The 14,036-nt window shown below is 44.0% G+C and overlaps 2 protein-coding genes across 2 annotated transcripts in view; one reads left to right on the top strand and one right to left on the bottom strand.

Annotated features, from left to right (window-relative positions):
• The window catches only part of Patl2 (PAT1 homolog 2), a 71,436-nt gene that overhangs the window by 36,471 nt on the left and 20,929 nt on the right, over positions 1-14,036 (top strand). The gene's annotated exons all lie outside the window — the stretch shown is intronic.
• On the bottom strand, positions 531-5,885 carry B2m (beta-2-microglobulin). Its single transcript, XM_021193472.2, has 4 exons — positions 5,793-5,885; positions 2,247-2,525; positions 1,707-1,735; positions 531-757 (listed from the first exon to the last, which is right to left on the bottom strand). The coding sequence occupies exons 1-3, from the start codon at positions 5,857-5,859 to the stop codon at positions 1,722-1,724; spliced, it is 360 nt and encodes a 119-aa protein (XP_021049131.1). The 5' UTR covers positions 5,860-5,885; the 3' UTR covers positions 531-757; positions 1,707-1,721.

Here is a 14,036-nt window from a genome sequence, read left to right as displayed (position 1 = left end):
AGCACATCTGAGATCCCCACTCCCCCTGTGTGACCAGCACATCTGAGGTCCCCACTCCCCCTGTGTGACCAGCACATCTGAGATCCCCACTCCCCTCTCAGTTTCTTCCTATTCCCCGACCTTCATCAACACCTCCTACTGCTCTGCTTTGAAGGCCCTTCCTAGTCACTTTCCTCTAGACCCTTAGTTTAGGAGCCTGCTTCTACAAGAACCTTCTAAGACACCCACTGCCTCTTGAGGTGATAAAAAACACACACATGCTTGCAGACAGTGAAGGCTACCTAGAAACCACTTTATGGAACACTGGCAATGTCTGGCAGCAATTTTTTTTTAACTTTTTATTTTTAGTAAAAATAACAAAGCAGAAGTTGCCACAGGGTTGGGGGTGAGAACTGCTAGGCGCCCGGGCATAGTGACAAACTTCAATTAGGCCTCTTTGCTTTACCAAAAAGAAAGTATCTCACTTATGCTGTGATAGACCAAAGATGAGTAACTGCATCCAACTAATGAGAAGTACAGAGGGCTTGGCATATGATCAACAATTGTTCTTAATTATATTTATTATTCTGATCAAAATACTCATTGAAGATTTATTACTCCAGATAACCAGGATTTTTCCAATTTTTTTGAAAACATGCATAAAACATTTAAAGTAAGATATAAAGAAGATGATGCATATTTCTTACTGTGTGCATAAATTGTATAGCATATTAGAAACTGAGTTTGTAATTAAACTGGTCCAAATGAATCTTCAGAGCTGAAAAGAAAAAGGGAAGGGAGGGAGGAAAGGAGAAGGTTAGCAGAGTGTTACATTTACAGACCTCACCATCAAATGAGTTTGTAGAACAATCACCTTCTTAATGGAGGTGAGTTCTGGCTCCACCATTTGGTAATTGCTTGCTTGGGCAAATCACCCATCCCCATACCCTTTATCAATTCCCTTTTCCTAGAAATAAATATAAACAAGATTTGAGTGAGCTTTTGGTCTCAAGGTCCCTGGATTTCACTGAAAAGCTGGATTTTCTACCACTAGACTCCATCTGACAGAGACACCCACATTCCCTCTCACGCTCCTCAACTTTCTTCTGACACATCAGTGACGGTGCCTTACACGGAGTTACAACACTGTCCATTTCTTTCCTTGAGTGTCCAGAAGCCTCCAGAAGGTAAACCTAGTGCCTGCCAACTAGAGACTGAAAGGGCTGGGATGCACCCGCAGAGTTCTGTCACTCGGCTCCTCTGGGTAAAGAGCAAGGCCACCGCTGTACAGAGACAGCAAGTTCATCGTCCCAGGCCTTCTCAGCAGAACCGGCAGGGCTAAAACAGGTCGGCAAACCCATGCAGGCAGTGTAGGTGACCACTCGCCTGCCCACCTGCCTTGCTGCATGTACAAAGGTGCTGTTCTCCCTTTAGAGGGCCTGTGACGTGGCTACGTGCCTTCTTCCTGCCAATCAACAGGATAAAAGAATGTGACCCCAAAGGATCCTTCTGTAGCTACTGACAAGCCACCCTGATTAATGTCTTTCATACAGTGATGCTTATCATGTCTGAGCTGCCTATAAACAGCTCCTAGGATGGTGAATCAAACAATTCTCTTCCTGCAGTGCTGGGACCAGGACTCAAGGCCTTATGCATGCTAGCCATGTGCTCTACTGCCCCCTCCACCCCACCCACAAAGGCCCATTACTTAAAGTCAAGAAACCTACCGCCTTGATGCTTGATTACATGTCTCGATCTATGGAAAGAAAAAAAACGGAGACAGAACTTTACTTTTTATACTACTAAGTATTAACAGATCCAGGGGTTGTAAGCAGTAAGGCTGATAGACTAGGTTGCTGTTGCTAGCCTTGAGTACTTGTTGAGAACTTTCCAGAGATCCACTCCTGTCTACAAGCTTCTAGCCAAGGCCCTGGAACAGTCCAGAATTGTAGGTACCTGAAGGCAGGGGTTACAAACCAAGGTCTGTCCTACCTGGCATGCCCTTTGGCACTTAGTGTGCACCAGGCTGCCAGGAAAGCTGGAGGAAGCACGGGAAAGAGGGAAGAGGGTCTGGGACAGTGGGTGGGGGAACTGCTGGTTCCTGGCCTGCTGTGTAAGTCTCTCTGCTGGCACCACGGATCAGTCAGCCTTTTGGGGGCATTCCCTAACAATCTCAGTATGCGGGTTTTTAAAAGAGCAAAGCAGTTTTAAGCTGTAAGTCCACACAGATGGAGCATCCAGAAAGTCAGGAAGAACTTGAGGCTTACCCCAGATGACAGTCTTGGGCTCCTTCATACTGACATGCTTAACTCTGCAAGCGTATGTGTCGGTTGCACTGGGGGTGAATTCAGTGTGAGCCAGGATATAGAAAGACCAGTCCTTGCTGAAGGACAGATCTGACATCTCCACGTTGTTGATCTTTTTTCCATTCTTCAGAATTTCGATTTCAATTTGAGGTGGGTGAAACTGCGATACATAGCAGTTGAGGAAATTTGGCTTCCCATTCTCCGGTGGGTGGCGTGTGTATACTTGAACTTGAGGGGATTCTGAGGGCCAAAGGGAAAGACAGATGACAACAGAGTTCAGTCTGCACCACACACCATCTTACATTTGTTCCTCTGTTTCTCCCTGTTCCATTTCTACTCTGGATAAGCGATCTGCTTCCCCAAAAGTCTACCCACATTTTGAGAACGTAGTATCTTTTCCTCAAAATCCCATGAGCACCTTCTGTTTTTCCCCACCTGGCTTTTAGCAGTGTCTTCTGTCACTGGATTTTTAAGGAGCTTTTATTGGAAGCACTGTGCCCCTCCCTCCCCTTAATAAATCCCAACTTTCCAAATGTCACGTCTCATTCTGCACACCTTTCACAGCATCCACATCAAAGCCCACAGTGCTTTTGTGCCGGGTCAGCCCCTCTCACTTTTCTTTCTTATTTTCATCCCCTTTCTTTTTTGCTTATTGCTCCTCCTTAGACTTCCCAACACATGTGTCTGATCCAGTGCTGGGAGCTGAGCAATTACCCCTCAGGTGGCAGGTGTTAGCATTAGCTCCTCCCTAATGAGGTTCCTATGCAAGTCAACCCAGGGTTTCTCTGTTCCAGCCCAGAGTTTGCATTCCAAAACCAAACCTCTGGTTTCATGAACTAGAAAACAAACAAAATTTAAAATACCACAGAAGCTAGGAAAGCTTTAAGCGACTGAGTTGGGATGGGTAAAGGACCGGAGGGAGACGTGAGGACCATGACGATTGAGAATACACTCTGCTGGAAGTAAGTGGGGCAGTGTGTGCAAGGGGAGATGGGCTTTCAGATAGCTGATTTCCCACAACGTGTTGGGAATAACTACTGCATGCTATAGGGACACAGAAAGAAAATACTGTAAACTCTTTCCATTGTTATTTGTATGTGCACTTACACACACACACACACACACACACACACACACACACACAGAGAGAGAGAGAGAGAGAGAGAGAGAGAGAGAGAGAGAGAGAGAGAAGTTCCCAAAGGTGTACTTCTCCTCCTTCCGTTGTGGGTTCTATGAACTCAGGTGGTCAGGCTGCATGGCAGGTACTTTTAGCTGCTGAGCCATACCGCTGCCACCTTTGAATTCTGTTTCTGCTTCTCAACCAACATGACAAGGAGTATACTGTGTAGAATATGCAGATCTGATACCAAGGTATCACTAATGTATATATCTACTTTCTTAAAAAATTATTGTTTACAGAGAGAAAGAGAGAGAGAGAGAGAGAGAGAATGCACATGCACGAAATGTCGCTCGTGTGGATTTAAAAGTCAATTCTTGGGGCTGGTGAGATGGCTCAGTGGGTAAGAGCACCCGATTGTTCTTCCAAAGGTCCAGAGTTCAAATCCCAGCAACCACATGGTGGCTCATAACCATCCGTAACAAGATCTGACGCCCTCTTCTGGTGTATCTGAAGACAGCCACAGTGTACTTACATTTAATAAATAAATAAATCTTTAAAAAAAAAAAAAAAAAAAAAAAAGTCAATTCTCTCTGTCCACCAAGTGGAATCTGAGATACATTCAGGCTTAGTGGTAAATGTCCATACCTGCTGAGCCATTTCACTGGCTCTTTTTGGTTTTTTCCCCCTCTGTTTACTTATATGCTTATTATTTATTTGAGATACAGTCTGACTCTATCTCCCAGGCTGGCCTTGAATGCCTGTCTCAGCCTCCCCAGCTCTGAGGTCACAACATGACTCAACACACTTGGCTTGTAATACACTTTCTTTTTCCTTCTTTCTTTCTTTGGTTTTTCAAGACAGCGTTTTTCTGTCCTGGATTCACTTTGTAGACCAGGCTGGTCTCAAATTCAGAGATCCACCTGCCTCAGCCTCCAGAATACTGGGATTAAAGGTATGCACAACTATGCCCAGCCATAATATACTCCCAGATACACATCTATTCAGTGTGCACGGTCTCTGAAGAGCAGCCTCGTCCACGGAAGGCAGTAGGGAGAGGAAAACCTGAGAACTGTGGCCAGCTAGAGTGAAGGTCTCAGTAAAGCTTTGAATTCTTTTTGTCCCCTTAAAGTTAAATTAGCATAAGTCACATTTTTCCTTGCATTTGAGGTTTTGGTAACAAGAACATGCTACATGCCACAGGTTCATCATGCCTGGAATTATCTGGGCAAGAACCATCTCTTCCACAGTTAAGACCAGTGTTGGGCCAGGTTTAAATCTGGTCTCTGCCATATTTCTACCTCCACGACTTTGGGAGTTCCTACTTATCCTCAAGAGTCTTCTTGGTCACCACACTGAAGTAATCTTCACTCCAGAGTTCATAGCCACCTTGACTTAAGACAGTCTTAGTTGTCTCAAAACTGAAAGCAGTGGCTCTATCTGGGAAAGAACCTGGCAGAGTGCCAAAAAGATACCAAGGGTCCAAGGTATCTCAGACTGCTTCACAGACCATGACCCAGGAAGGCCTAGACACTTCTAGAAACAAATGGAGGTTCAGCCCAAAGACCTGCATTACCACAGACGGCATAGATCGGCCTCAATTCCAGCTCCGACTGCCATTAGTCTATTGTGTGAATAAGTTACTTTAAATCTCCATGCCTCCTCTAGTTCCCTGTCTTAATACACGGGGAACCATAACATTTACATCATAGATGTACTTTCAAACTTATGAAGCTCACAAGGTCCTCAGCATTGCAATAAGCCTCATACACAGCGACCTTTATGGTTATTTATTTTTTTTGAGACAGGGTTTCTCTGTGCAGCCCTGGCTGTCCTGGAACTCACGCTGTAGACTAGGCTGACCTCGAACTCAGAAATCCGCCTGCCTCTGCCTCTCAAGTGCTGGGATGAAAGGCGTGAGCCACCACTGCCCGGCGACCTTTAAGGTTATTACTAAATACAAAGTTAATGATCAGAAAGCTTTGGAAACATCGCAGAGTCTGGGACCCACGCCCATTTCTCTCGACTTCCGTTGGATCGAGCCGCTCTGCAAATAAAGCTGCGCAGCGGCGGTCTGACTTCCCCAGCTTCCGCGCGCCCATAGACCTCCACCCTACACTTTCCGGGCAGCCCCACCCTCCTGTTGCGCTCAGGGAGCCTAGGGGCTCCGGCAGGCTGAAGAGAAAAAGAAAAGCCTTCCCCACCTCCAGCGCTGACCGTCCGCACACTCGCAAACAGGCACATCCACCCCGTAGCCTCGAAGCTGTAAGAATCGGGCAGCGGGACGCCCACTCCTTTCCCGAGAGACGCAGCCCTGGCCAGTCCCGTCGGGAAGGAGAACTAAGGAGAAATCAAAATTTAATGCCAAGAGAGGGGAAAGAGGCACTCACTCTGGATAGCATACAGGCCGGTCAGCGAGACAAGCACCAGAAAGATCAGGGTCACCGAGCGAGCCATCCTGACGACTGAAGCGCCAGACTGAAGCTACTGAAATGAGAGCCAGCCTGGGCGCGCTCTCTTATATAGTGCCTGAACTCGCAGCCAATCCGGACTCAGATCCGGAGGTCGTCACCAGTCTCCTAGCTGTTGCTGCTGAACTAGGTTACAAAGGGACTTTCCCATTTTCAGTTTCATGTTCTTATAAAGTGATATTTGAAACAGCCTGGGCTGGACCCTTTGTGCCCTACTATCTAGGGTGTGCTCTTGAGTTTGGTGTATCTGGTCGTTCATCCTGGGACCGCCTTCATTCATTCAATTGCCGACAATATCCTAGTCAGAAAAGGACTTAGGACCTGAAGTTTGCATTCTTGAAAACTAAAGCCAGGACAATTAAGAGCATTAACTGTCAGAACTTAACCCTTGGTTTATAACCTCAGCCCAGGAATACAAAGGCAGTTTCAGGATTCCGTGTGTAAAGACCCTCCTGTCCTAAAGGCAGCTCAGAGGATTTCTGACCTTGCTTCTCGCAGTTTTCTCCTTTGAGAGCGTTGGATGGAGAACTTAATCGGGTACCCTTGATAAATTTAGGTGATTTTCTTTGCTCTGTTCATGGGTTTTGGGGAAGGACAATGGCTTAGCTGTGTTTCCTGGCCATTCTCTTAGTAGTACTTTCTTAGAACAGGTCCTTTGGTAAACTGAGTGACCAAGTGAAGAGAATCCCCGAATAAATTATTTTTTCTGGATGAGGAGATAAACCTTGAGATGCATTCCCTTGGGGTTCCTGCTTATCTGCTCGAAAGACAAAGGCTGCCGTAGTTTCACTCAGAATGTGGACCCAGCAGAGAAGTTAAACCCCTGGCCAAAAGCACAAGAGACAGGCTGTGAGTGCCAGGAGACACCACCGCAAGCAGCTCGAGAGAGAAGAGGGCATGGGGCATCAGGAAATGGAGAATGAGCTTAGAAATGGCCATGCTTGCAGTTGACGTGGCTTTGGCCTTGACTTCCCCGAGGAGAACAACATCACTTCTGGATTTCTTGAACATATTTTTTAAAACCTTTAACAATCTCTAGTGTGGAGGCTGTGTCTAAACTAGAAAAAAATAGAATCGTCTCCACGGACTTTAATGAGATAATAAACAGAGACCCAGTCCTACAGTGTCTACCCAGCATATAGTATTTTGATCCAGTAATGTTTAAGAATCATAATCATTTATGTTATTTTGCTATCCCTTTTTGTAACTGAAATACAAGAATAATTTTTATGCATAAAGGTATGAGTTAAGATACTTCATCTAATTAAAAAGAAAAACTCACTTAATACATTAAAGACCTGAAATGTTAATATTAAATTATACTAAACACTGTGTTGAACTGTACTAGGAAATGCTTTAAGAAAATAGAACACTATATGGCTGTTTTGTTTTGTTCCTGATTTACTATGTCACAGAAAATAATACTAAATTTAAGTTCATTAAAGAGTCTATTCTGGTCACTTATAAAACCAACTTTAAAACCAGTAAGAAGTAAGTCACAGTGGGGAAACTAAGAGGTGGCACACACTCCAGTGCCTGGCACTGGGGAAGCTGAGAGAAGGATTGTTTCAGACCAGAAGTTGGAGACAAGTCTGGACAGTTCAGTAAGGCCTTGTCTCAAACAAGAGCCAGAGGCAAAGAAGTACTTTCAGCTTTTGGATGTGGGGATTTCTGTGTTTTCTTGGACTTCCATTTATGACTTATGTGGGTAATGAAAGTGAAAGGAAAACTATTTATTGTTTAACTGGCATGAGTGCTGGTGAGACTGGCCTCAAGCCTCACAGCCAGAATTCAGTCCCCTGAACCCACGTAGTGAAAGGAGAGAACCAACTTCTGCCATGCTGACAACTTCACACACACACTTACACACAGGCACACACACACACACACACACACACACACACACACATGCATGCACTCAGACATACACAGTCAACAAATAAATTTAAAAAGAAAAGACAAAAGCCCTATGTGTCTAAGGGGACCAACTTTGGCAATCTACAAATATTTAATAGTATTGTCTCCCAAGAGAATAATTAACTGGTAAACGGTGGCTGTTTTCTTTTTCTTTATTTTTTTATTTTTTTGCCTATATGATTGCCTAAAAAGTTTTTTTTTTTTTGCTGTCAACACTTCAAAATAGTAAATACTGGTAAAAAATTCTTTCAAAAGAACTAGAATTTTATGCTCTCCTAGTAGCAATGTAAATTATATAAACATTTTGAAAAACAATATAATAGTTTTATTTAAAGCAAAATGTTTACGGCTAGTGAGATGGACCAGTAGTTAACAGCACTTCTTGCTCTTGCAGAAGATTGGGGTTCAATTTCTAGCACCTATATAGTAGCTCAAACCATCTGTAACTCCAGTTTCAGAGGATCCAACAGGTGTGTACATGGGGTACATGCATACAAGTAGCCAAAATGTTCATACAAATAAAGCAAAATAAGTAAGTCTTAAAAAGTATGTTTAATTAAACACAATAGACTGTTAGATCTAGTCTCTGTGTTCAGTGTTCCCTGCAGAGAAAACAAATGCATATTTTATACAATGTCTTGTACATGGGTGCTCACAACAGCTCTGTCTGTAAACACTGTAAACTAGAAATAATCTAAACAGGTGAATGGCTGCACTTGTTGTGGGGGAGACCTGTCAGCCGAATACGGTCAAGAGCAAACAAGACATTAACTAGTGGTACAAGAACATGGATCGAATAACAATTGCTGCAGAAGTCACACAAAAGAATATGCTCTGTATGAGTCTGTTTACATAGAACTTACAAGAAATACATTCATCTGTAGTGGCAGAAAGCAGGTGAGTGTTTTCCAGGGCACAGAAGGAAGGAGCATCAGAAGTAGAAGGAATTGTTGGGGTGAACACTATTAGTTATTTAGAGCTCAATGGCACTTTAATAGATGTGCTCATATATTATTATTATTCACTATGTACTTTAATATATCTATAGTATATTAGTTATTGTGGTTACAGAAGGTAAAGCCTGGGGCTGGAAAGAGAGAGCACCCCAGCACCCACACTGGGCAACTCACAAATACCTATAATTTCAGGTCCAAGAGATCTGACACCCCATTCTGGCCTTTGCAGGCACAAGTACAGACACACACATACAAATCAAAGAACTCTTTTTTAGTTTAATTTTTATATTTATTGGTGTTATTAGACATGGTTTCTCAGGGTTGTCTTGGCTATCCTAGAACTTGCTCTGTCAGCCAGGCTGGCCTCAAATTCAGAGATCTGCCTGCCTCTGCCTCCTGAGTGTTGGGCTTAAAGGCACGTACCACCACTGTTCAGCAGAACTTTTAAAAAGAAAGATGAACTTTGAAAGCATAGATACTTATATCATTCTAGATTTTAAAAAGAACAAAGTGCTTGAGCAGGAAGATAAATAAGTTATCAAAGTGTAGAAACAGAATCAAGTTAAAGTTCATGAGTGGACCTCTCAGGAGTCAATTGTGCCAAGATCTTCCAGATTTTGTCCTCAGTTCCTCGACATTCAAAGCATGATCCAATATCAGCACCATCAATACCTGGGAGCAGTTAGATTTGCAGGCTCTTGGGTCCATCTCAGACAAACTGTAGCAAAATCCCCTTTTATCAGCATCCCAGATGACTCATATACACTAACAAACATATACACTAACAAACATAAAGCTGCCGACCCAACCTACACAACTGCCTTGAAGTTAGGTATTTTCGTTTATAGATAAGAAAACTGGAAAACAGGAATGGTACATATATATATAGGGGGGAGAAGTTCTTCAAAATTGGGATAGTCTTATATATGCTCATCGAATTTGCTTATTTCCATTTAATAAAATTAAATAGTTTCCATGTTGTTCTGTTATCTGTAAGCTGGTTGGAGCTTGCCTCTGCTCAGGCAAAGGCAAGGAATAGCATTTCCAGGGTTGGTAATCCCAGGTCACTGAATGTCAAAGAGACATGCACTTCCAAGCTCTGAGAGCTAAAGACTTATGCCTTGTGGCTCTAGCAGTATGAGGCTGAGAGCTCAGTGTTCTCAGGTTGAAAGCTTAATGCTCTGAGTTTTGATTGTCAAAGGTTGTACTTAGCAGCTAATGAAACCCTTGGTTTGCAACAGCAGCAGCCCTCAGCAGCCCTCAGCAACTCCAGCAGCCCCCAACAAGCATGTTAGGGTTCTTAAGTCTTTGATGTGAGGAGCCTCAATCTTTAAGGCTTGCAACTACCTGGAACTCTTTTCCAGTGACCAGGGCTCCCAGTCCCTCGTCTTAGCAACTCAGTTTTCTCTGTCTCCATGTTTCCTTCTACTTTGTCATTTCTGCCTGCTGCTCTCTGGAACTCTTTAGTACCTCCTCCCTGCAGCCACATCAGTGTTACCACTGTCTTCACTTCATAGCTCTCTGGGTTGCTTTCATGTCATATTGACACAAGCTAGAGTTATTTGAGAAGAGGAACTTCAACTGAGAAAATGCTACAACAGATTGTCTGCAGGCAAGTGCGAGGACCTTTTTCTTGACTGATGACAAATTTGGTTGGGCTCAGCTCAGGTCAGGGAGTCAATGTCACCCAGGGCAGATTGTTATATAAGAAAGCTGAGCTAGCCATGAGAATCAAAGTAGGAAAGCTACAGTCCTCCATGGCTTCTGCTTCAGTTTCTGCTTTGAGTTTCCTGATGATACACTGTTACCTGGGAGTAGACAATGAAATGAACCCTTTCTTCCTCGAGGTCTTTATCTCAGCAATAGTAATCTAATTAAGACAGTGTTACCAGCTCAACCTGCTCTGCCCACAAAAAGACCTCATCAAAAAGGTAAGAAAAGACCATTCAGAAGAAGTCTTCTATTAAGGCTACTAACACCAGGGAGCAACGCAAGAAAGTGTCTCCTGGCCTACTGAAAAAGGGAGCTGAACCACCTGATTATATATCTAGGAGGGTTGTGATTTGCAAATGAAGCATTTATACCAATCATAGCACAACTAGCTTTCAGTTCCACCAATCACAGGCCTCACGCACATTCATAAGCACAAATCACCGGTCTCATTGCACCAATCACTCACTGCCTTCTTACTGAGTTACCTAAATTTCCTCCCTCTACTTTGGAGGGAGAAAGGCTACAGTATTGCTTAAAGCTTACTAAGGTTTCTATTCCCTGGCTGGCTTCTGCCTGGCATACATTATCTGAAATAGCCTTCCCAAACAGTAGTTACATCTTTGGCAGCTGCTCTCATTGGAGTTCTTCCCGTGAATGCTCTCAAAACAATTCTAAGGTGTCCAAAACAGCTGGGCTACCTCCAACCAGTTGCCAGCTACTCAGCAGATAGCTTTCTGTGCCAAGCAGCCAGGTATAAGGGAAAGAGGTGTGACAAATGTCAGCTGAAGAATGAAACCAGGTGTGGTGGCTATCTTGGATGTCAACTTGACATCTGGAATTAACTAAAATCCAAGGGGTGAGCACATCTTTGAGGGATTTTTCCTTATTTGAATCACTTTTTCAATCTAGATTTTTTTTTTTTTGAGACAAGCTGTGTAGTCTTAGCTGTCTTAGAACTCGCTCTGTAGACCAGGCTGGCCTCAAACTCAAAGACCCACCTGCCCCTGCCCCCCAACTTCTGGGATTAAAAGCATGTAGCACCACCATTGATCAGCTTAAATCTGTATCTTTTAAAGTGGGAAGTTCCACCTTTAACCTGAGTCACACTTTCTGGTGGCAGCCTTTATAAAGGACACAGAAAAAGGAAGTTGTTCTCTTTGCCTGGTTGCTCTCACTATCATTAACAAGTCTATTTCTTCGATGACATTAGGGCCTGCTTCTTCAGTATTCTGGTGTATACCAAACTCCAGCTAATACATCCCACCTCGTGGACTGAACCAGCTACTTGGCTCCTACATTGGTAGGCAGTCAATGATGGACAAGCTGGAACCAGCGCCTGTCTGTATGTTCATTCTATACATTCTAATCCTCTGGAGAACCCTGACTACTACATCAGGCGACAACTTAATCTCTTTATAGGAAAATTGTATATCAGAGAGTGCTTACAACCAAGAACTATTGCCCTGCCTTTAATTCATCCTAGTACTTGGGAGGCAGAGGCAGGTGACAGATTTTTGTGAGGTCAAGGACCACCTTGTCTACACAGTAAGTTCTAGGGAAGCCATGGCTACACAGTGAAACCTTGTCTCAAAAATACACACAGAGAGATCAGCAAGAACAATACAAATAACTTGTTAGCATTTTTATTTTGTTTTGTGGGGCAGCTGTTGTTGGTGTGTGGATTTTTGTTTGTTTTGTTTGGGGAGGGTGATTGTTGTTGTTGTTGAAACAGAGTTTCACTCTGCAGCCCTGGTTGTCCCTGAACTCACTTTGTAGATCAGGCTGGCCTCAGACTCAGAGACCTGCCTTCCTCTGCTTCCCATGTGCTGGGGTGAAGATCATGGGCCACCACACATGTGTAGCATTCTTAGCAACCCAATACCCTTAAGGAGCACTTCTCACCTCTGTATCATTTATACATAGAGCTGGATTCTAATGAACAATGTTTGGGGATTGTTCTCCACATCATACCTTGTTGTCAGACAGAATAATGCTCCCCGAATCCCAGCAAATATGTCTGTCCCCATATCTGGAATCTTCGACTTTGTATTCTAAGAGATAAGGGATGTTGTTGATACGATTGAGGTTGAGAACTTTGAGATGAGATTACTGCGGTGATCTAAGCAAATCTTATTTTAATTGCATGGATCCCCAAAAGAAGAGAGGGCTCAGTGGTTAAGAGCACCTTTTCCAGAGGCCCCAGGTTTGATTGCCAGCACCCACATGGTGGCTCACAGCCATCTGTCACTCCATTTTCAGGAGTCCTGGTGCCTTCTGATCTCAGCCAGCCCCAGACACACACCTGGTATGCATACATACATGCAGGCAGAACATTCATAGACCTAAACTAAATAAGTCTAAATTGTGTTTTTTTGGTTTTTTGAGACAGGGTTTCTCTGTATAGCCCTGGCTGTCCTGGAACTCACTCTGTAGACCAGGCTGGCCTCGAACTCAGAAATGCTCCTGCCTCTGCCTCCCGAGTGCTGGGATTAAAGGCGTGCACCACCATGCCCAGCTAAATTGTGTTTTAATCAGGGAACTATTTTGTGACAGTGGTCAGTAGGGAAACACTGCTACAGAAGTACAATCAGGGGGATGCAATTGGCCTTGTTAAGACAAAGAAAGAAGCCATGAAACAAGAGATTTGGCAAGCCTGAGGAAGGGGGGAAAGTCGGGAACAGAGGCCCCTAGAGTCTCCAGAGAGCACTGCTGCCCACAGACACCTTGGTTTTGGCTCCATGTGTCTTGGGCTAGACTTCTGGTCTACAGAAGGATAATGAATTGTGAGTTTGTAGAATAGAAAGCTAACCCAGCCCCTCCTTTCCAGAAGCATACAGGTTAGGACCTAGTTACCAAGAACTTAGTTCAACATGAATGTTTGTCTTTCCAAAGTCTAGTTTGCCTTTTGACCAAGCAGGCTCTGGCTTCACAGGTCATTTTGGGTACTCTCTGTTGGAAGCAGTGAATCACCTGCTTCATACCTGAGTGGGGTAGGGTGGGATTTTTTTTGTTAGAAGCTTGGGTCCTCCCCTCCTCCTACCACTCTCGTCTGAGCTGGGTCAGCTCTGGTGATGTGGGCCTAACATGAGAAGGACCTGCCCTGGTGATGTGCCTTATGTTACATTATTTCATAGACATAACATTCCAAATGGACCAGACCATTTGTGCTATATGTGGGGTTTACAGTGTCAAGAGGAGGCTAAGGGTTATAAGAGGGGACTTCTAGACCAGGACAAAGGTTTCTCCAGCTTTGGCTTTTTTCTTCTTAGTCTGTATCAAATACTTCCACAATCTGGCCCAACTTGTTCATCTGATGTCAGTGCCCACAGCAACCATTCAGTTATTCAACAGTTCCTTACTAGGTGCTGTTACCTGCCATGCACTGGGGAAATTTTCCCCAGAGGAGCTCTGGGACTGTAGTTTATAGATCTGTAAATAGGTCTCGATACTAGGACAGCAACTAATTCTACTGGGAGGGTGTAAGGAGGAACCAGCTGAGGATCTTTGAACCAAGGGAGAGAGTGTGAACTTTTGCCTTTGGACTGTGATGCAGTACAGGTAGCATTTTTTTTTTTTT

Source organism: Mus pahari, chromosome 3 (assembly GCF_900095145.1).
Source record: "Mus pahari chromosome 3, PAHARI_EIJ_v1.1, whole genome shotgun sequence".
Lineage (NCBI taxonomy): Eukaryota > Metazoa > Chordata > Mammalia > Rodentia > Muridae > Mus > Mus pahari.
Note: the sequence above shows the minus strand (reverse complement) of the source record. Positions and strands in the feature narration are given on the sequence as shown.